Below are 24582 nucleotides of genomic sequence, written 5' to 3'. Positions count from 1 at the left end.
GTAAAAAGTCAAACTTGACCATATGCTGCAAGTTAGTTATACCTTCTGTTAGCATCAATCAATCTTTTTACAAACCAGTCAATCAACAACTGATTATCATTTGCCTCTAGAAACCAAATGACCTAATTGCCCTTTATGCAAAAAACACTTGAAACAAACAGGTGACTTGTAACACTATGCATGTGTACTATATATGCATTCCAACTAACCATAGCAAATACCATAAAAGATATGTTTTGGTAATATGACCCCACCAGTTGACCAAGAAAAAAGTCAACAGGGGTCAAAGAGTCAACTTTGACCAGAAAAGTCAAAGTTGACCAAAAATCTTAAATTGACCCAAAAAGTCAACAAGGGTCAAAGAGTCAACTTTAACCAGGAAAAGTCAAAGTTGACCAAAATCTTAAATTGACCCAAAAAGTCAACAAAGGGTCAACTTTGACCAGGAAAAGTCAAAGTTGGCCAAAATATTAAATTGACCCAAAAAAGTCAAACTTGACAGAAAAAAAAGTCAAGTTTGACCAGATTTCTCATATTATTTGTTATAGTCCAAATTGCCCTTCTGATATTAACTAGTTTTCTAACATGGATTTATTCAGGGTGGATTGCCGTGATATCAATCTTGATCCTGATTGCACTTTTCTTGGTCCAACGACTTGGGACCGGTAAAGTTGGCTATTTGTTTGCCCCGATCATTTCCATTTGGCTATCTTTGATAGCTGGCATCTGGGCATACAATTTCATCAGGTATGACCCGTCAGTCGCCCGAGCAATCAACCCCGTATACATTATTGATTATTTTAGACGAAACGGGAAAGATGCTTGGGTTTCACTTGGAGGAGTCGTTCTAGCAATCACAGGTACGTACAATGTGGTCAATTTTTTGTTACTGTTTAATTTTTTCATGTGAAATGAAATGAAATAATATATTTGTTGGTTTGATTGTAACAGGAACCGAGGCGATGTTTGCTGATCTTGGACATTTTACAGTCCGGTCCATACAGATCAGCATGGGGTGTGTCGTGTATCCAGCCATTGTCACAGCGTATCTTGGCCAGGCATCCTGGCTTAGAACGCACGCGAATGACGTGGCAGACACGTTCTACAAATCCCTCCCTGGTGCACTGTTATGGCCAGTGTTTGTGATGGCGGTGATGGCAGCAATCATAGCCAGTCAGGCTATGATTTCCGGGACGTTTTCTATTATTCACCAGTCTATTACCTTGGGTTGCTTTCCGCAACTCAATGTGGTGCATACATCCGAAAGTCATCCCGGACAGGTCTACATTCCGGTCATCAATTACATTCTGATGACCGGTTGCATTGTTGTCACTGCTGCCTTCAGAAGCGCTGACAGGATCGGCAGTGCTTATGGTAAGTTAACCAAGATCTTGTTCGTGTTTGTTTTATATATATATATATGTATATTATATAATCTAAACTGTTTTGAGGTGGTTTCTAACTGCGGGTCTTCTAATCTGTGAATTAGGGATTGCGGTGATATTCGCCGAGACGCTGACCTCGGCATTTATGGTGGTTATTATGATCGTGGTGTGGCGAACAAATATGGCTCTGGTCATATTGTACGTGCTTGTGATCTGCACAACAGAGTACGTATTCTTGAGCGCAGTGCTGTACAAGTTTCCCGAGGGCGGATACCTGCCATTCTCGTTTGCACTCGTGTTTATGATCGCTATGTGCGCCTTCTTGTACACCAGGCATCGCCGTCATAGGTATTGATTGTGTACTGTAGATGGTTAGATGATAGATAACAATTTTGTACTACAAGACTAATTAGGCTGAACAACAAATTAAGGTTACGGTATATGTTGCTGATGAGATATGTGATGATGGCTAACCTCCAACTGAGGACAGACAATGTTTTGATAATTGGAAGCTAGTGTTCTTTTATATTTTGGTGTGTGCGTGTTCAGGGGGTTGGTTTTCGATCATCTGGTATCGTTCATAAAACGTACATGTATGTAAAACAAGTAATGCATTATACATGTATCTAATTACTAGTTTCAAGTTGTTTTAATGTGTACATTATACATGTCTACCTATTATTATACGTATTTAGTATTTCGGCTCATTCATCTATCTTTGGGACCTTTCGGTATATATGTTTCTGGCATACAATTTGGTAGTTGGTACATACAAAGCAAGCCCATGAAAAGATTGATGGCATTAAGATACAAAGCAACTGCAGCCCAGATGAAGTCATCATATGTGTAGGTAGACTATGTATCCACAAAAGATTTTAGCAGCCAAACATTTATGCATCATAACCGAATAGAGATGTTAAATAGGTCATGTTTACGGGTTGGCAATTTGAACCCAAACACAACACGAGTAGTTGCGGGTTCACATTTAGTCCGAATTAGTGTTGTTCATAAAAACACTATATAATTACAAATTTAGAACAAAAAAAAAACAGATTTATAAAAAACAGATTATGTTTAAACAAGTAATGTGTAAGCTACTTGTTGGCTTATCGAGCATGGCTTACACAAGCTCAGGCCTAAGAATAAACTTGTTTAATAAACGAGCCCACGATTAAGCTTCACATACTCATCAAACTCAAGCTGACTCGCAAGCATAAAACAAGCCTCTTACTTAAAGTATTAAACGAGCCGATAACATTTATTATATACATAAAGATAAAGATAGTTATATATGCATAAAAATCATATAATATATATATATATATAATAAACGAGCCGATACACACGAGCAGAGCTTGAGCTCTCGTAAGTTACACAAGCCAAGCTTCACTTATAGAGCTGTCTAGGTTGGCTCAAAAGAACAAACAAGCCTATTATTTATATAAATTTTATTGTAAAATAATATTAAATGTATATTTATTTATGTAATAGTTATTTTCACATATAAAATTATAACAAGAACGACTAAATACTATATATTTATGGCTATATATTAAAATTATAGTTATAACTTATAAATACACATTAAAAATAAGTATAAAATCATGTAATATATAATAAACGAACCGAACTCGAGCTCTTGTAAGTTACATGAGCCCAACAAGAACCTGAAACACGAGAACCCAACTGGTCCGAGAGGTATTCATTATCAAAATGCCCAGCCTGGCCAATTTGGTTGAGAGGTTTATCATCGTATACACCCCATCTTACTAAAACTTGTCCGAGAGGTATTCATTATCAAAATGCCCAAAAATGGGACTTCCTCAAATAATCGAATATAAAGTGCCATCTCGCTATAGATTGAATCTATTGAGTTATCTATATTATTACATTAAATCATACATAAAACTTATACAATATTATAAGTAGTGTATAAACGTAAACTCATATATACATAAATTAGACACAATGTGCACTTGTAAAGGCTTTTTCATAATCTTTGAAAGCATACCATATAATCAAGCATATAAATTAGCCTTAAAAAGAGTAAAACGTTTTATAAGTGTTCCATATGCTCATTCGATCGGGTTGGTTTGAACATAAACGTACAAACCATTTTTGTAAATCTCTTGGCAGTCATCGATCACATGCACCTTGGTCGTTCTCGATGGTCTTCTATGAACATAGTTTGTACATGTGGATTCGGACCCGATTTAAAACCCAAAATCACCTAATGCGATCTCCCATTTGCGTTCCTATCCAACTTATTAAAACCACATATATGGTAATAGCTTGAGAGTAAGGAGTTTGATCAACAATATTTCAAAAATTGTTAATTTAAAAATCAAATTTTTATCTAATATAAAATAACATGTGTATATAATTATCAGCTATATAAGGGGAAGGTGATGTCTTTCTTCGTGTGCTTGGTGCAAAAGCGCAATGTCGTGGATAGTCGGCCTACGCAAGTACTTCATGACGTATCACTCAATCAACACATTACAAAAAAAATCAAGACATTCAAGGGACACGTCTTTTTTTACATTTAGCCGTGTTGCTCGTCTCTTCGTCTTTAAGTTGGCTGATCAAATTATTGAAAAAACCTAAACTGTCAGCGTTTTAAAAAACATTATCAATGGAGTCGATAGGAGGAACTAACCCCTCGATCCCATTACCCGTAAAATTGATAGTCATAGAAAATAAATAGCTAAAAAGTTTATGTTGAGTATGATGAGAAGAGAAGTTGATTGTTTAAAATGAGTTTGAAAGATTATGTTGAGATGATATGTATTTAAAGTGGGTGATTCTTTTTTTAATAAAAAAAAATCATATTGACCAAACTAACGGTAATATTGACCAACTTTCATCAGGTGGCTTGTTTCGTAGTTTTTCAAGCTCGGCTCGTTTAATATTTATTAATTAATTTTTTAAATATTTATAATTATATTTGTATATTTATTTTCATAATAACTTTCTATATAAAATAATATGTTATTTAGTTAATTTTTTTCACAAAATTATATATATCAATTAATAATTATTAAATATATATATATATATATCTATTAATATATATATATAGTAATAAAAAATATATAAATGATCGACAGGCTCGAGCTCGATAAGTGAAGCTCAGTTCGATCGAGCTTTTTCACGAGCAGCTCGACTCGTTTGCACCTCTAGGTAGTTGTACTTGTCACTCAATTCAGGAACCCGATTTAGGCCATAAGGCCACGGCAGCGCGCGGTGTTACCCCTTATGATGGAATTAACAACCCCCCCCCCCCTCTCACACTGTACCCGCGTGTGCCCTTCTTCCCCTTATCTCCAATTTAAATCACAAGTTTATCATAGATGACTAGATGTCCAATATAGATAGATATACATATCTTGAATTTACAAACCGTGTATGCTAATATAAAAGTCAAATGTAAGATATGCCAATACAGAAAAATACTAAATGATCATTAATAATATATTAATGTATACGCGTAGAGTAAATATAATGTTGCAAATTAATATATACACATAATAGTTTATTAATTAATATACATGCAATACAAATTCTTTTTCTTTTAATAGCATCATCATAACTCTTATCACTCCTGTATAACAACTACCATCTCTAGAGTTTTTTTTTCCACTTCGTTTCACCATGTTAACCCCTAGCGGCAGCAAACGACACGCTAACACCGTTAACATGGAAGACGAAGAAGGCAACACTGAGGAAATCGATTTGGAACAAACACCTGATCATCTACTTAACGAAATTAACGGCTTGAAGCGTCACGATTCGTTAGATATTGAGGCTGCTAACATCCATGGCCACCATGGTCACCATGATACCAAGGTTAGTTAGTAGTCTAGGGATGTGCAAGAAACCGGAAAAACCAATCCGAAATTAACCGAGAAAATTGAAAAAACCGAACCGAAACAAAAACTGACGGTTTGGTTTTATGTTTTTGTAAAAAAGTTAAAAAACTAAACTAAGTAACGGTTCGATTTTGGTTTTGCATGTAATAAAAACTGAAAAAAGCGAACCGAATTTCTAGATTTTTGTTTTGTTGTATTTTATTTTAAATAATTTATAAGAATTTAATAAATATGAAACTCAAATATTTTTAGCCAAATCATGTATAATAGTGTATTAGTTAACAATTAACAAAATTGTTTATACATAAATTCATTATTTTCGGCCAACATTCTTTTCTTACTAAAATTTTCAAGCACAAATGACAAAAAAACGAAACCGAAACTGAACGATTTCAAAAATCTAAAACCGAAGCTTTCCTTTTCGGTTTGGTTTCGCACACCATTAGTTAGTACATATTAATTAATAAATTACATTTTTCTTAACTTTTTTATATAATATTATTGACATTGAAATATTTGTTTAAATTAAGGATTGGGGAGTGATCCTTCGACTCGCCTTCCAAAGTATCGGGGTGGTCTATGGGGATCTCGGGACATCACCATTGTACGTGTTCTCGAGCACATTTACTAATGGTATCAAACACCAAGATGACATCTTGGGTGTTTTGTCTTTGATCTTCTACACCATCACATTAATTCCGGTTATTAAGTACGTGACAATTGTTTTGCATGCCAACGACAACGGTGACGGTAGGCATTTATTCTTGATTAATTCTGTGTTTTTGTTGATAGTATTAAATTTGCACTTAAGGCACTAATCATGCAATTAATTATGTGTTATTGTTGGTAATATCAAATGTGCACTTAATGCTCTTTAATATTTACCTATGAATTTAGAAAACATTTCAAAGCATTCATTAATTAAATAATATCTAAGCATTTAAAGCTCTTTAATCACTATTTGGTTATTATGTATTGTTAGTTAATACAAATTAATAATTTGTTTAATGAGTATTAATACACGATTGTATGTATGTATGTATGCATGCATGCATGCATTGTGTTTCTATAAAACTAGTGGATTTTCCCGCGCTACGTTGCGGACATATATCAGTTTAATTCGTTACGTTACATGTATGAAATCGACACTCGCTATTACAACTAATAGAGAAAACCCAAAAATAAAAGTCGTGATATGCCTAGTATAAATTTGAAAGATGTTTTACATGACGGTACTGGTTCCATTAATACTAGCGCCGGTATCAATATTGTTCGATTTGGTTTGTCAGGCACAGACACTCGATATATCATATATATAGTTCATGATGTTTAAAAAATGCTTTATATCGTATACAATTTCATTTTCATGATGTTTAAAAAATGCTTTATATAGGATAAATTAAATCAGCTAATTTGTTGCAGTGTCTTGTTTTTGAAACAATAGTATTTTCTTGTTTTTAGACTATCTACTATATATGAATCATAAGTCTTTTTGTAACACATGGTGGTCAAAATAGTCCTAATGAATTTCTTTTGAATATATAACAGGGGGTACATTTGCGTTGTATTCGAAACTGTGTCGATATGCAAAGGTAGGTTTAATCCCGAGCGATCAACCAGAGGACCAAGAGCTCTCAAATTATCAACTTGAGTTGCCAAAAAATCATAACAAAATATCATCAAAGATCAAGAAGAGTCTCGAGCAAAGCAAGTTTGCTAAGTATGCACTTCTTTTTGTTGCTATGCTCGGGACTTCTATGGTCGTTGGTGATGGCATCCTCACTCCTTCCATCTCCGGTGATCACTTTTACTCTTTATTACTCCGTATTTTTCTCACGCACTTTCAATAATTTCTAATGTTTTTTATTTCTCTATATAGTATTATCAGCGGTATCAGGACTTAAGGAAGCAACTGACTCCATGACAGAAGGTAACACTCTATTTTTATACGTCAGTTTCCTTACAATTGTCCTAGAAAGAAAATTTCAAACGGGGTTTGAGGTATTTAAATAGAATTATTCAAACCCAACTTAATTGTTGTATGTCTTCATAAGGAAAGAAAGCACAATGTTCTAACATTTTGGATATGGATCTATGCAGGGAGGATCGCCATTTTAGCTGTAATGATCTTGATTGCTTTATTCATGGTCCAAAGATTCGGAACTGATAAAGTTGGCTACGCTTTTGCTCCCATCCTTTGTTTCTGGTTCTCGCTCATTACTGGTATTGGTGTATACAATTTCATCAAGTTCGACCCTCTAGTTGTCAAAGCCATAAATCCTATATACATTGTCGATTATTTCAAACGAAATGGAAAAGATGCATGGATTTCGCTTGGTGGAGTAATTCTTTCCATTACAGGTACAACTTGGTAATAATGATTTTTGTTTTGTTAAGATTTTAGACTTTTTGATCATATGATGTCTGGTTGGATTGCAATAGGAACCGAGGCTATGTTTGCAGATCTTGGACACTTTACAGTCAAATCGATACAAATAAGCATGGGTTGTGTGGTTTATCCGGCTGTAATCACAGCATACGGCGGCCAGGCAGCATGACTAAGAAACAATAGTGATCAAGTTGCTGACACGTTTTATAAGTCGCTTCCAAGTGCCTTGTACTGGCCAATGTTCGTTATGGCTGTCTTGGCAGCAATTATAGCGAGTCAGGCTATGATATCCGGGACTTTTTCCATCATCAAGCAGTCGCTTTCACTAGGATGTTTTCCTCGTGTTCAAGTCGTGCATACTTCAGACAAGTATGAAGGACAAATTTACATACCGGAAGTTAATTACCTTTTGATGACCGGTTGTGTTTTAGTTACTGCTACGTTCAGAACTACCGAAAAGATCGGCAATGCTTATGGTAAGAGTTTCTTTATATGTTGGTGGAACCAATTTTTATCCAATGAGGTCACTTTTTTCGAAGTCAGATATCTAACAACCTGACGTTATAATTTTTGGGTTGGGTCAGGGAACATGATAAAGATAATATATCATGATTAAAATGCATAATCATTGGATTACACATAATATTATAATATCATTAGAACTAAAAAAATAATAAAACATTGCATATATACATAGTTGTTCTATGAGAAAAGCTATAAAATTCACATTTGTTTAAGAAAATGAACTTAATACTCAGATCTAACATTTTAGTCATTATTAGTACATACACATACACACTAAAATTTGCATAGTCAAACGGTTTGTGTGGTTTCTATTTTCTAACATGTTACTCGTACTTCTGCCTCATATTTATGTAGGAATCGCGGTGGTATTTGCCGAGACGCTAACATCTGGATTTTTGGTGGTGATCATGCTTGTTATATGGAAAACCAATATACTTCTGGTGATGCTATATGTTCTTGTGATTAGCTTCACAGAATATCTCTACTTAAGCGCGGTTCTATATAAATTTGCCAATGGTGGATACTTACCTTTTTCATTTGCTCTCGCGCTAATGTTCATAATGTGCACTTGGAACTATGTTCACCGAGCAAAGTACAACTATGAGCTCGAGCACAAAGTGTCACATGAAGCCATAAAAGACATTGTTATGGACACCAACATTAGTCACATGGGAGGACTTGCTATTTTCTATTCTGAGCTCGCCCATGGCATTCCACCAATTTTTAAACATTATGTTGACAATGTGCCTGCTTTACATTCAGTTATTGTGTTCCTGTCCATCAAGTCGTTGCCAGTCAGTAGGGTGGCACCCAAAGAGCGGTTCTTGTTCCGAAGAGTGAAGCCAAACGAGTTGTATGTTTTTAGGTGTGTGGTGAGGTACGGGTACACAGATGTAGGCAATGAAAAGGAGTCATTTGAGAAGATATTGATTGAACGCTTAATGGATTACATCAAATATGATTATGGAAACGAACCGCAAAATGCTAGTCTAGCAAATGAGGATGTTGTGAAACTAGACAAGGCTTGGCACTCTGGAGTCGTGCATTTGGTGGGGGAGCACGAGATTGTGTCGAGGGAAGGGTCTTCGATTGGGAAACGGTTCTTGATCAATTATGCTTACAATTTCATGAAGAAGAACTTGAGACAAAGTTATAGTGTGTTTGATGTTCCTCATAAAAAGTTGTTGAAGGTTGGAATGACTTATGAACTTTAAGGTGGTGTGTGAAGAAATAATCTAAGTACTCGTTTTTTTTCCTACTATTGAGCATATGCATGAAGAATGTTTGATTAAACAAATATATGGCATAAGTTTATTTTTTGATGTGGTTCTTTGAGATTTTCGTGCTAATGTTAATACTTTATGTTTAATATTTTTTTCCTGAAATGAAAGAATGAATTATGTATCAATTAGTTATTGACATTGAATTTTGGGTTTCTCAAGGTTAATCAATTTGGCTTATTTGAAAGCCAACTCATTTTGTTCCAAATCACAAGATTGCAATGATAGATAACCACAATCTATAGTCACAAGATCGAGGTTATACGAAACAATAATCAGAAGCTAAAAGCGAATCAAATGTGACTCTCTAAAATAAAGGAACAAGAACACTGTTGATTGTGTGTACTTGACTACAGCCAAGGTTTCAATTTATAACCTAAGCACAATCGGATGCTTGTAGAAGAAAGAGCCGTTAGATTCAATCACGAAACCTTGAACCCAAATCATTGCAATCAACAACGAATGACAGCTTGGAGTGAAGAAATAGAAGCAAACATCGGGCAAATCAACCAAAACTTCAAGGGGGAGATGGCCGAACATAAGCTTTTTGGCAAGCGATAATGAACTCCATAAAGCCTGATGTAATAGAACAAATAAAATCATATGATTAGAACAAATATAAATGTATTAAAAAAATGTTTAATTTAGAAGGTGAAATCAAATTCGAAATAGGAAAAAACGATCTTAGTTTGAAAATTCAAAAAATACTTTTAAAACTTAAAATAGCCATTATCATTTTAAATACGGCTCAAAATTAACTATATATTATTTCGGATATAATAAAACAAATCTATAAACTAATAAACCATATCAAATGATTATAAAGTAATTATACAAATCGATCTTTTTATAAGGTTAGGTCCAACTTCAGGCAGCTACTTAGACAAAAACAAACATATGCCTCATTGTAAACTAGACGATTACAACGCAATTGAATTGCCATTTTGACGATCAACAAACCCTATTCTAGCTTTAGAATTCCTACTAGAATACAATAAGTAAATTTTTTTTTTAACAATTTCATAAACGAATATCTTCAACAACGAATATCTTATTTAATTCATAAATACCTTCAACCACGGGTGGTCTGAGGTGTGTGAGCCGCACCCCGGCCGGGGAACGTAATTTTTGGGACCCAAACTTTTTTATACATATATAAATTTGATATATAAAATATCTTGAGTCAAACGACATCGTCAATTAGTCAAATCGGTCTTTAATTTTGATGTTTAAAAGTCACCTGAAAGTTCATCGGATAACTGAAATTCTTTGTGGATAAGATGACAACAAAATTAACTTTCAATTAATGACAAAAATAGTTCATGCTTTTTATCTCATAATTAAATATATTATTTACATACTCACCCTTAACTTTTATTTCAACATACCATTTAAAATCCTTTAAACCATTTAAAAATTAAAATAACTATAATAATTTTAATAAATTTTGTATTAATAACTTATATAAGTATTAAGTTTTAGGGTTTCAAATATTTGGGTATCCCATTCATATTACATTTTTGTTATATATATTTTTATAACATTAATAATCGTTTATAAAAATTAACTTATATATATTTTATTACTCGTTAAGGTCTACAACCCTTTTTATTTCAGCTCAACCAAGCTATTTAAACCCTCATAGATGCCCTTGAACGAAGGAATGGTCCAGTCCATCTAATTAAAACTCATCGGCTGCAACAAAATGGGCTGATGTTGAGTTGGTTTGTTGGCTTATCAGTCGGTCAGGACTTTGGAGGTCACGTACTCACGTGGGCTTTGGAAGTCGGTGACTTTAATTTTTGTGAATTGTTACACTTCAGTTCATAACTTCATATCTATTTTGTTTTGTGAGATATTGTTTGGTTGTGTTAATAGTAAATGTACCCCATGTTGCTTATCATATTCTAATCAGCACAATATAAATCTTATAAGTTACAACAACACAATATAATTAAATTCTAATCAGTAGAATTTATATCCGCCACAAAAAGAAGAAAGCCCCTCTTAGAGCATTCACATCCCATCCTCTAAATTTATGTGAGGGGAGTATGTAAATTATAGGGTGAGGTTTTGAGTGGTTGCGAGTGTAAATTATAGGGTGGAGATAAAAATGTAGTGATTTTTTGTAAATTTGTGGAAAAATTTGGGGAACATTGTTTGCCCCTATTTATTTTTTAATATTTGTTGGATTGGTTGTGAGTAGTAGAGAGAGAAAACTATAAAGATAAAGGTATAAAAAAATATTATTTAATTGAACAGGAGAGAGAAATATAGTATTTTTTTAATGTAATTATAGGGATAAGGATAAGAATGAGATGAGAATGCTCTTAAAACCGTCATATTTATAACGTAATGAAAGCAAGAATTGAGTCTCCACTTACTTTTGGCAATCCATAAATATTTTATAATTAATTCGTACATAATTTTGGCAATCCATCAAAAAAATTTATGTTAATTTGCAACTTATTTTCGGTAACTGAGATATTTAGTCATTTGCGTCGGTTGAGACTTGAGAGGTTTAAACTTCAAATTGAATATCATTTCGCTTGAAAAAAAATGGTCTAATTTGCACTTTTTTCTGTCAAGGTCACTTAGGATTTACAATCTTGTCACTATACTAATTATTACCATTGACTTAATTAAATTTTAGTAATTTTTTTGTAGATGGATGGTCAAGATCAAAGACGTTAGGAGTAGATTAGGGTATGACAAACTTGCAAGTGTATTTTTATGTTGTTTGTTGGGGTCACTAACTAAGTAGGTATTTACTGGTTCTCTTGTTGAGAGGGTGTTTGGGATTTTTTATTTTTTTCAGCACTAATATAAATTTTTTGAAAAGTTAATAAGATATATAAAGTGTTTGGTAAACTACAAGGTCTTATAAATTTTAACTTATGAAGAAGACAAAATAAAGAGGTTTTGAAAAGTTAAGAATATGAACTTATTAACTTAAGTAGTTTGATTTACGTACTTATTACATCACTCTAACCCTCAAAACCCATTATACTCATTTTAAAAAAATAGTCTCCTTTTTAGTTATTTTGATAATCAAAACATTTTTTAAAAAACTTCTTTTAAAAAATCATAAGTTAATAAGTCCTTTTAACAAAAAATCATTTTCTCTTAAATAAGGAATCCCAAACACACCGTTAATATAATATTATCAGTTAAAAAATATGAAATTAATAAAATTTCTTTAACTTTACTGTTCGGTTGGGCCAACTGGTAATAAGCTTTTGCCCATTGAATCACTACGTCCGGAATTTATAAACAATTCTCTGTTTGTTGGCTATTAAAATTTTTTTAAAAAAAAGTATATGGGTGGTCATGATCATAGACATTAGGGGTAAATTAGGATATGACAAACTTGTAAGTGTATTTTTTTGTGTTGTTTGATATAATACCGTCAGTTAAAAAAGTTTACTGTTGTACATAGATATTAAAAAATGTATGTATAGAATAGAATAATTGCATGCTGTTTTTAGATCATCTTTATTGCAAAGACTAAACTTTGAAGCTACACTAAAAACGGAAACCACAATTATTATGATTAATAATAATAATAATAATAATAATAATCAGACCTGAATTTCATTATCTTCTTGTCATCTCTCAAATCACAAACCATACTCCCACTTTGAATTAACACGTACGTACGATGATATCCGAGGTCCGGTGGTTGTTTGTTCGTACGATTTACTCCTTGGTAGCCACACAGTTACTTGTCACCATTGTTGTTGCTGCTATTATCGTCTCGCATGATCCTATTGTCACTTTCTTAACAACTACAAGAGGCGGGTTCACTTATTTTCTACTTCTCTTAACAACTACAAGAGTCTTCACTACTCCATTCATCAGTATGTGCTTTGCTTCATTTTTATTTTTATTTTTATCTTTTTTGGTGTTATAATTCTGGTTTGGTTTAACTACAAGTTTTAAGGTTACAAAAATGCCTTTACCAACTGATTTTCTGATTCGGCATATTCAAAATACCGATACCATCGATTGCGTTAATCTTTTTCACATTTAAAGGTTAAATTTCAAAACCTAAGCTAAGTACGGATCTCCAACTAATAACAAAGATTTACAGAAATTATATTTTGATAAGTTGTTAAGCATAAAAATTTTAGAGATTTTTAATAAAAAGCACTATGTTTTTCACATTTTGCACTTAATAAACTTCAAAAATATATAAAAAAGAAACACTTAATAGTTTTCCAGTAAACATATAATGAGAATAGCTTTAAAAAATGTTTGGTATAAAGTGCAACATTTAATTTTACAATCAAAACATATAATGGTAAAAATAAATGTTGCATCTTCCATTATATGCAACATTTATCCAAATCAGCCTAAAGTTAAGGTATAGTTATAACTATCAAGTTGATAAATGTTGCATCTTTCATCATCACCAAGATTCATCAACAATCCAGTATTATCAAGACTTGAAAAAATGCTTAAAAGATGCAAATGAACTAGTAAGCCTAGATGCTGAAAAATGGTACCGGTATTTGGTATAAAGTGTTGATCGTCCTTGTTCTTATTTTGGCCTAACAATTGTTTCGTCTTGTCAATTCGCTAGGGTTTTTCTTGATGTTCCCATTGTACCATTATCGTCATCGCCATCCTGTGAACTATGTGTGTCTGGGGATCCTTAGTACCGTCTCTATGGCTTTTGCAGTCGGTTTTGCATGTGCTATGACTAGCCGTAATTAATCCTACTCTCCATCGACATGTTTAATATCATAACTTTAGAAGTAATAAACGATTGAAGAACAAATTATATAATGTTTGTAGGTAAGGCGATACTAGAAGCAACAATTTTGACAGCAGTGGTGGTTGTGAGTGTCAGTTTGTTCACATTTCGGGCCGCCAAGAGAGGCTACGACTTCAAATTCTTGGGCCCTTTCTTGTTCGGTTACCTTATGGTGATTCTCGTCTTTGGTCTCATTCAGGTTCGTGTGTATAGATGGTTTAGACAGTTTTAAGTCGGTTTCGGGTCTAACCCTCAAACATGTTTAGCTAAATTAGTGCGTTGGTGTCGCTAGCCGCCCCCCGGGGTGCTTGTTTGTGTGTTGACCCCATATTTATTTTTTTAAATAATAATACATGTTTTTATATCACAACTTGAACCAACTAGATATAAACGAGCCGAGCTCGACTCATGTAACTTACAAGAGCTCGAGCTCGGTTCATTTGTTACTCTGTTGCACGGAAACGCCGCCGGAGTGCCATACCACGTCCCGGAAACTCGCCGGGGACGGAAACGCGATTGGGGACGGCTGGAAACGTATCTTGACCGATTCCGGATATGGGGGACGGTCGTTGACCGTTTCCAAAATTCAAATCATACTTCGAAACGTTTCTAGGACGTAAATGACCATTATTAAACGCTTCCGGAAGTTGAAGGGTGTTTCCATACCGTATATGATGAATTCCGGCGCCGGAAATCGATGAAGAGGATGAAGGAAGAAGAAGATGGAGGTAGAAGAAGAAGGCGTCGGCTGGTACTTTAGGTTTATGTTTAAACAATAAACCCCCTTGATCTTTCAATTGTTTAAATTTAGTCCCTAAACTGTTAGGTATCGAAGCACACACACACACGAACAGAAATCAAAGAACAAAGAAACACGAGAGATTTACGTGGTTCGGTCTACCTGACCTACGTCCACAGGGGCAACTAGGGTTATTCTTTTATTCAGTGATAATGAATTACAGATACAAGAGATCTATTTATAGGATAGCTAATTAGGGTTTAACCCTTTGCTAATCTTGCTAAACAAGAAACCTAACAAACTGGGCTTTGGCAATTAGAGCTGGCCAGGCCCGTTTATGCCTTTTTCTCTAATTCTCAGCTAACCCATTATGGGTTGGGCTAAAGAGAACATATCTCCAACAATCTCCCACTTGGTGTATTCGGACCTCGAACTGCACCATCTCTTCCGTACTTCTGTAAAATGAAGAATCCCTTTTATTCTTCAATTTTCCCTAGTTACCCCACTCTCCTCAACTATTCCTCGAGACCAGCTAAAGCTATGCAAAGCTTCAGCTTATCCAGCACCACAGACTTGGTTAACATATCTGCTGGATTCTTAGCACCTGGGATATTTTTCAAACTAATTGTTCCATCTCTAATCAATTCCCTCACAAAGTGATACTTTCTCCCAATGTGCTTCGTCTTGCTATGATAGACATGATTCTTAGCAAGCTTCACTGCACTCTCGTTGTCACAATACAACGAGTAATCAGGCTGATGTTTTCCTAATTCTTCGAGAAAAGTCTTCAACCAAACTAGTTCTTTACTCGCTTCTGCAACAGCCATATACTCGGCCTATGTTGTTGATAGAGCCACACTTTTCTGAAGTCTTGAAGTCCAGCTCACTGCTGTGCCTCCCACTGTAAAAACATACCATGTAGTGCTTTTGTATGTCTCTCTGCAACCTCCCAAATCTGCATCAGTATTACCTCTGAGCATAGTATCTTTACCCTTAAAACACAACCCCATCTTTTGAGTACCCTTTAAGTATCTGAGTATCCACTTGACAGCTTCCCAATGTTCTTTACCAGGATTTGACATAAATCGACTGTCTACCCCAACAGCATGAGCTATATCTGGTCGAGTGCACACCATAGCATGCATGAGACTCCCAACCGCTGATGCATAAGGAACCTTAGCCATCTCTGATTTTTCTTCTTCGGACTTTGGTGATTGTTGTTTGGTAAGCTTCAAGTTACTTCCTAATGGAGATCATCATTCATCTTGAATTTCTCTAACACTTTCCTTATGTACTTCTCTTGAGATAGTGTTAGTGAACCAACTCTTCTGTTTCGGGTAATACTCATCTCGAGTATCTGCTTGGCTGCACCTAAATCCTTCATCTCGAATTCTTTAGACATTTGTTTCTTCAACTTGCTAATCTCATTCATGTCAGACCCTGCTATCAGCATATCATCTACATACAGAAGTAGAATGATGTAGGAATTTCCGAAATTCTTTAGATAGCAACAGTGGTCAGCTTCACAACTCTTGAAACCTATTCTCTCCATGAAGTCATCAAACTTCAAGTACCACTGTCTCGGTGCTTGTTTCAGACCATACAAGCTCTTCTTTAGTTTACAAACCCAATTTTCTTTACCTTTTACTTGAAAACCCTCTGGTTGTTTCATGTAGATGTCTTCATCAAGATCTCCATGTAAGAAAGCTGTCTTGACATCTTGTTGCTCTAAATGTAAGTTCTCTGCTGCAACGATATTGATAGTAGTCATCTTCACAACTGGAGAGAAGATTTCACTGTAATCGACCCCCTCTTTCTGTTGAAACCCCTTAACCACTAAACGAGCTTTATACCTCTTGGCTCCATCGTTCTCATCTTTGATCGTATACACCCACTTATTCTGAAGAGCTTTCTTGTCTTGCGGAAGCTTGACAAGAACCCAAGTCTTGTTCTTGTCTAAAGAACCCATTTCTTCTTTCATTGCTTGCTCCCAATGGAACGATTCTTTTACCTTAATTGCCTCATAGTAGCAATCAGGCTCACCATTATCAGTTAAAAGAAGATAATTAACTGACGGACTTGTACGACCGGGATTGAACCTGTCCGGCGGTTTAGTAGCTCCGGTGGATCTCCTGGCCCACTTGTCAGGTTGTTGTGGCTGTTGTGGAGGCTGATCTTCTTCAGACTCTGAACTCCCACTATCTAAAGACCCCACTGGTTCTTCAACTCCACCACCATTATTATCAAACTCAGGATCTGAATCATCTTCAGGACCTGCTATAGATTCTGTAACTGGTTCTTTTCTCTGACTTGTGGTTTCGAACTCAACCTCTTCGGTCTGAACCTCTGAGTTGACTAACTTTCTGTCTTTGTACAGCTCTGCTTCATTGAATTCGGCGTGCTTGCTTCTGACTACCTTTCTGCTTTCAAAATCCCAAAGCCTATGGCCCATCTTTTCTGACCCGAAACCAATGAGTGTGTACTTCTTCGCTTTAGCATCTAACTTGTCACCTTCTGGATTAATGTCATAAGCACTGCACCCGAAAATTTTTAGGTGATCATAATTTACAACTTTACCCTTCCATTCTTCTTGAGGAATCTTGAATCCCAACGGTACTGAGGGCCCACAGTTGATAAGATAAGCTGCATTGTTAACTGCATCAGCCCAGAACATCTTTGGGAGACCTGCATTCAATCTCATACTTCTGGCTCTCTCACATAATGTTCTGTTCATCCTTTCTGCAACCCCGTTCTGTTGCGGAGTTCCCAGAACTGTATTTATCATCTTGATCCCTCTTTCAGCACAATAATCAATAAATTCTTTGCTGATGTATTCTCCTCCGTTGTCGGACTTTAAGCACTTAACCTTCAAATCAGTTTCAAGTTCAACAGCAGATTTCCATTTCTTAAAAATACCAAAAACTTCAGATTTATGTTTAAGAAAGTAAACCCATACCTTGCGTGTTGAATCATCGATGAAGGTAACATAGTAGCGAGATCCTCCAATTGAAGCGACCGATGTCGGTCCATATACATCTGAGTGAACTAGCTCTAATTTATGAGCTTTTGGTGCTCGACCTGTCTTTGCAAAAGTTACCTTCTTTTTCTTGCCAAAAACGCACGGTTCACAAAACTCATAATCGACCCTCTTCAACTCTGGAAGCTTTCCCCTGGCGACAAGCATTTTCAACCCCTTTTCACTCATGTGACCGAGTCGTTGATGCCATAACTTTGATTGACTCAGCCCACTAGTCACTACATTAACCCCTTCATCTGGTACTTCAACCACATATAAAGTACCTCTTTTCTTACCTTTAGCAATCACCATACTGTCTTTCACTACTTTCCATTGTCCTCTACCAAAAGTGACATCATATCCCTCATCATCAAGCTTACCAATGGATATCAACATCTTCCTTAAACCTGGAATGACCCGAACATCTTTCAAGGTCCAAGTGGTTCCCAATGAAGTCTTTAAGTCTATGTCTCCCATTCATGTTATATCAAGACACTGATTATTAGCCAAACGAACTTTACCAAAGTTACCTGTTCATAGTTTCTTCATCTTCTTCGTGCTAGAAATAGCATGAAAAGATGCTCCTGAATCCATAATCCAATCTTCAACAGGATTCTCGACACAGCATATAAGCGCATCATCTGAATCATCTGATGCTGCTGATGTGGCAGCGTTCACCTCTTTCTTTTCTTTAGGTGGGTTGGTGCATTGACTTCTGAAGTGAGCGTTTTCTTCACAATTCCAGCAAACTATGTCTTTCCTTGGTTTTGCTGATCTCGACTTACTTCTTCGTTTAGACTTTGATCTTCCTCTGTTTCCTCCCCTACTACTGTTTCTTCCTCTACCCTCTGTACTGAGTAACGAACTTGTCTCTCCAGTGCTTCTTCTTCTCGAATCCTCACTTAGTATCAAATCACGAACCTTACTGAACGTGAGAGCTTCAGATCCAACTGACCCGGTAACTGCAGTGATTGTTCCTGACCAGCTGTCAGGTAATGAGGATAAAAGTAGGCACGCTTGTGGTTCATCATCTAACTTGAAATTAACAGAAGACAAACGAGACAAGTGAGAATTAAATAGGTTAATATGAGCAGTAACTGAACTTCCCTCTTTCATGCGTGTGTTAACTAACTCCCGTAATAGGAACACTTTATTGGTAGCAGATGGCTTCTCGTACATGTTTGACAACGCTTCCATAATCCCACGCGATGTGGTTTGTTCTAGGATGTTGTATGCAACATTCATAGATAGAATACGCCGGATTGTTGACATGGCCTTCTTGTCAAGTGCTGTCCAAGCTGGTGTTATCGGTTTAGGAGGAGTCCCTAGAGCCGAATCCAAATCCTTTTGTACTAGCAAATCCGTGATTTGCATCTTCCACCATCCAAATTCTGCCCATCAAATACCACAATTCTGGTCTTCCCGCCTTCAGCCATTACTTTCTGGACAGAACAGAACCAACAGCAGCAACAGTTCGGTTCTCAAACTGATCAGCAGCAGCTGCGTTCGGTTGGTCAGGGATGACTGTGGTCAACTGCAACAGATCTGGGTTATCTTCCAGCAAAACCCTAGCAGTTGGCTAGGATCGGTTTTGGGTGGGTTACGGCTGGGTTGGTGTTCTTCGATGATCAAGAGCCGAGCATGGATCTGATACCAGTTGTTAGGTATCGAAGCACACACACACACGAACAGAAATCAAAGAACAAAGAAACACGAGAGATTTACGTGGTTTGGTCTACCTGACCTACGTCCACAGGGGCAACTAGGGTTATTCTTTTATTCAGTGATAATGAATTACAGATACAAGAGATCTATTTATAGGATAGCTAATTAGGGTTTAACCCTTTGCTAATCTTGCTAAACAAGAAACCTAACAAACTGGGCTTTGGCAATTAGAGCTGGCCAGGCCCGTTTATGCCTTTTTCTCTAATTCTCAGCTAACCCATTATGGGCTGGGCTGAAGACAACATATCTCCAACATAAACTTTGTTTATTTTTTCATAAATAGTATTAAATTTGGTTATGCATTTTAACATTTAACCCTCACTATCTAGACTAGCTTACATTTGGTCCTCAATTTATAAATTTATACATAAAATGTTTAAATGACATTATAGATAAATAATAATTGTATATTTATTTATTTGTTACTAGTAATTAATTACCTATGTATATATATATATATTTATTTTTTATATGTATTTATTGCCGAACCCGTGCCGTACCTGTTTCTTGATTTTTTGAGTTTTGTCGTTTCCCGTTCCCGTACCCATGCCCGTTTCCCGTTCCCGTACCAGTTCCCATGCAACATAGATTTGTTATATTATTATATGATTTTGTACATTATAATTTTTTTGTGTATTTATAACTATAATTTAAATATATAGCATAAATGTATATTATTTAGTCATTCTTATTATAATTTTATATGTGAAAATACTTCATACATAAATAAATAAATATATATACATTTAATATTTTATAATAAAAATTATATAAATAATAGGCTCGTTTGTTCCTTAGAGCCAACCTAAGGCTCTATAAGTGAAGCTTGGCTCATGTAACTTACGAGACCTGCTCACGTTTATTATATATATTATATGATTTTTATGCATCTATAAATTGGGCTCCAACTTTTGATTGTGCAATTTTCAGACATTCTTTCCTCCTGGTAGAATTGTGGTTATGATGCATAGATGGTTGGTTGCTAAAATCTTCTGTGGATACATAGTCTACGACACTGATACGTTGATCAAACGCTACACATATGATGACTTCATCTGGGCTGCGGTTGCTTTGTATCTTGATGTCATCAATCTTTTCATGGGCTTGCTTGCTTGCTGTCTTCACTGCTGCTGCTATGACCAAAACCCTTATGATGGAACTTATATTGATGCTAATTGGTCTCATATGGAATGCATATTAAATTGGGCTAGTATTCGAGTTTTCCACAGTTCTTTAAGCTATTTGAATTATAACAGTATATATAATTAATGATCAGATTATTATGTAAGTGATTGTTGGCCTGTTAACTAAGACCAGTATACATGATCAGATTATTATGTAGATGTTTCATGAATTACTAATTAATTAATGTGTATTAATTAATTAATTAATTAGCATATATCCAAGTTTATTTCAAATTCAATTCAATGTTTAGATATAGATGAGTTTGCATATCTAAAGGACAGCAGCAACTATTAAGAAGTTAAAATATGTTAAACTCAAACTTGAGCATACGTACGTAACAAATTGTACGCCAGAAACATACCGAAAGGTCCCAAAGATGGATAGATGAGCCTAAATATGTATAACATGTAGACACGCATAGCGTACACGTAAAAAGAACTTGAAACTAGTAAGGTTTGTTTGATTTATACTTATTATAGAATGATAAAAAGATTAGGCAAAAAAAGCATTACTTGTTTTACATGTACAGTTTTAAAATCACAATGTACCTTAAAGCTAGATTCTAGTCCTAAGACGCATACAAGGAGAGTTAAGTCAACTTGCGTTGACATAGAGAATGCACCCGTTAGGATTCGTGGTGCAAGCTCGACGTTTTACACTCATCATCGACCGAAAGTGAACGATTATAGTAAACCCTCGGTTTCAAAGGAAAATACATGTATCATGCACAAAACTAGCTAGAATTATATATAGTAGCTTAGAAAAGTTACGAACAACTAACTAACAAGGTTGACTTGTTTGATTACAAGTTATCATATATATGTGCAATAGCTAGTTTAGGATCAGTGTTTCCTCTTTTCTCATTATTGGATTCGTTTAAAATGAAAACTTATAATAATACACACTACTTTCTTCAATTATTGTGTGTTATTTACTTGTTTTATATTCATCAACATAAATAATATGAAATTAATTAAAAAAAAAAGAAAAGAAAAAAAGACCCATATGAGATATACACGTAATAAGAAGACGCTTAATCACAACTTATTAAAATGTCCAATGTATAAGACAAAAAGTATTAAATCCAGTCAAGTTAACTTTACGTTAAATACTCGGTTAGACTACACATGTATTGCAGATATTAGCACATCAACTTACACAAGTAGTTAGATAATAGTTTGAAGGATCGTTTAAACGTTTTCCAAACTTTTGAGTATTGTGTTTGCAACATCTCAAAGTGTACCGTCCAAATAAAAATATATTCCACCGTCTATTACATGTCCAATCCAAAGGCCATTTTTTATAAACAAATGCGAAGTGACAACACAAGTACATACCGAACAGGTAATTAGCTACGCCGCCAGCCCTTGACATATTTTCTACTAGGGGTGGCACAACAAACCCAAATGGGTTGTTGCCAAAATAATAATAATTTGTTTCCCTCCCCCACATTTCACTAAACAACAAATGACTCGTTTAACAAAGTTGCACCTACACCAAGCTTCCCAATCTAAAGTATTTTTTATTCTTTGGTTCTTAAGTCTTAACCCATAGAAAGAGCATTCTTTATCATACATAATCACCTTTGAGATCGGCACCCATTTTATTGTAAAGACTCATTCATTTATCCATTTCCAAATTGTCCAAATTAAAGCAACACCGCGATAATTGCTTGTATCACATCTATCTTCTCCTTTGAGAACCGTCGTTTTGTGAGAAACTCTAATAACTTTTAAACAGAATCCAAATTTCCATCAAATTAAAGGCAGTTTGACCCACATACAAATCAACGAGACCACGCCAGCATGCCCTTAAAAAGCATTGATACCACCTAAATATAGTTAACACTTAACAAGATAATTTATATGGTTTGGGTATAAAGGGTAGAGATATTGCGTGCGTGTAGGATTAAATAAAAGGTAGTTTAAAGAAATTGCGTGAACATATCATTTTATATTCATCAACACAAATAATATGAAATTAATTATAAAAAAGAAAAAGAAAACAAAAGACCCATATAACATATACACATAATAAGAAGACCCATATAACATATATGTTATAAGACCAAAAGTATTAAATCCAATCGAGTTAAGTTTACGTTATATACTCCGTTAGACTACACATGTATTGCAGATACTAGCACATCAACTTACACAAGTAGTTAGATAATAGTCTGAAGGATAGTTTAAACGTTTTCCAAACTTTTGGGTATCGTGTTTGCAACATCTCAAAGTGTACCGTCCAAATAAAAATATTTCCACTGTATTGCATGTCCAATCCAACGTCCAAATTTTATAAACAAATACGAAGTGACAACACAAATATATACCAAACAGGTAATTAGTTGCGTCGCTAGGCGCTAGCCCTTGACATATTTTCTGTTGTGTATTGTATTGTAATCCAAACCACGGCTAGGTAAATACCTTGCGATTTATTGATGGATTTGACAATATATCAATTCTCATGTTGTCTAGTGTAAAGAAAGTCAAAGCATGATTTGATCATTTCTTTATCCTACTCCATAATATAAAGACATGACGAAATTAACATACCATTATACTTATTCGGCCTGACTCTTGAGAGTCAGCATTTGTATTAAATTGATATATGAATCCGAAAATTTGGATATTCCAACTAGGATATGTATATTTTCGGATAGTTCCAGGATCATGTGTTACCGGCCACTAAAGAACCATGGTACGTTAGTAGTTAGCTCACAAAGTATAGAATCGAGAAGAAAGAGAAGTGTAACCCATTTCATTGCCCTCCTGTCCTATCGTGGGGATATACCTAATCTATATTTCCGCTTTCTCTGTTCTATTATTGTCCTCCTGTCATGTCGTCAATTGACAGTGTGACTTAGGGTGCAATATAATTTAAGTGGTCAAATACTATTTTGGTAAAGCACATTGAATCCACTAGATAGTAAAGGATCTTGGATCCACCGCAGACCCCTTTGTGAATGAGAGATATAAAGATGAGAAAGACCAACGAAATCAAGTTTCAAGGTTGTAATTCAATGGTAAAGTTTGATTTGATCATTAACCTCCTGAATAGTTAACGGGTTTTTCGGGTTTGATTCATCTCCTATTCATCTCCAAAAGGACAAAAGGTGGCTCTCGGCCTGAGTTATATTAAGGTAAGGTGGCCAAAGGCCCCTATGGTCCAGTGGTTACGACCTCTTTCTGTCACGGAGAAAACGAGGGTTCAAGTCCCTCTAGGGGTATACCAATACTCAAGACTATAGGAGTGGGATTTTCTATCAAGTGATCCATCTTTGTCAAGTCATTCTAATAGTCTACTCAGTATGACTTTGTATTTTATATCAAGTGAAGTAGTATGTATTTGTCAAATCTGTCTGGGAGATGAAAGGAAGTTGATTATGGAACGTCTAAAATGAATTAGGCGTTGGGTCGATGCCCCAATGGTTAATGGGGATAGACTGTAAATTCGTTGACAATATGCATACGCTGGTTCAAATCCAGCTCGACCCAACAATTTGTCAATCTAAATGGCATAACCTTCTGTTCTTAAAAAAATACCTGGTACGAGAGAATAAAAAAGAATCCAAAATTTCTGCTAGATTTCTTCTTAATTCCATGGGATTGTATTCCATAGGCAAGAGCACCGCCCTGTCAAGGCGAGCGTTGCGGGTTCGAGCCTCGTCATTCCCGTTGCCAAATTGTTTTGGTTTTGAATTCTTC

At 35.2% G+C, this 24582-nt stretch overlaps 1 protein-coding gene, 1 non-coding gene and 2 pseudogenes across 4 annotated transcripts; all 4 read left to right on the top strand.

The window, feature by feature from the left end:
• Positions 1-671: 671 nt before the first annotated feature.
• LOC143597198 (potassium transporter 5 pseudogene) lies at positions 672-1740 on the top strand (annotated as a pseudogene). Its single transcript, XR_013146848.1, has 3 exons — positions 672-860; positions 952-1374; positions 1490-1740. The product of XR_013146848.1 is annotated as a potassium transporter 5 pseudogene (transcript).
• A 3299-nt stretch (positions 1741-5039) lies between these two features.
• LOC143597197 (potassium transporter 5-like) lies at positions 5040-9386 on the top strand (annotated as a pseudogene). The gene is made up of 7 exons (XR_013146847.1): positions 5040-5234; positions 5788-6007; positions 6806-7054; positions 7137-7187; positions 7358-7618; positions 7700-8122; positions 8526-9386. The product of XR_013146847.1 is annotated as a potassium transporter 5-like (transcript).
• A 3726-nt stretch (positions 9387-13112) lies between these two features.
• Positions 13113-20959, top strand: LOC143597196 (protein LIFEGUARD 2-like). Its single transcript, XM_077075772.1, has 4 exons — positions 13113-13311; positions 14037-14162; positions 14252-14409; positions 20621-20959. The coding sequence occupies exons 1-4, from the start codon at positions 13113-13115 to the stop codon at positions 20957-20959; spliced, it is 822 nt and encodes a 273-aa protein (XP_076931887.1).
• Positions 20960-24032: 3073 nt separating this feature from the next.
• On the top strand, positions 24033-24104 carry TRNAD-GUC (transfer RNA aspartic acid (anticodon GUC)). The gene has a single exon. It is a non-coding gene; the product is annotated as a tRNA-Asp (tRNA).
• The last annotated feature ends 478 nt before the right edge of the window (positions 24105-24582 follow it).

Source organism: Bidens hawaiensis, unplaced genomic scaffold, assembly GCF_021521415.1.
Source record: "Bidens hawaiensis isolate Kalapana, Puna unplaced genomic scaffold, B.hawaiensis_p1.1 tig00047736_1, whole genome shotgun sequence".
In the NCBI taxonomy this organism is placed as follows: Eukaryota; Viridiplantae; Streptophyta; class Magnoliopsida; order Asterales; family Asteraceae; genus Bidens; species Bidens hawaiensis.
The sequence above is the reverse complement of the archived record's forward strand: the minus strand, read 5'-3'. Positions and strand labels throughout refer to the sequence as shown.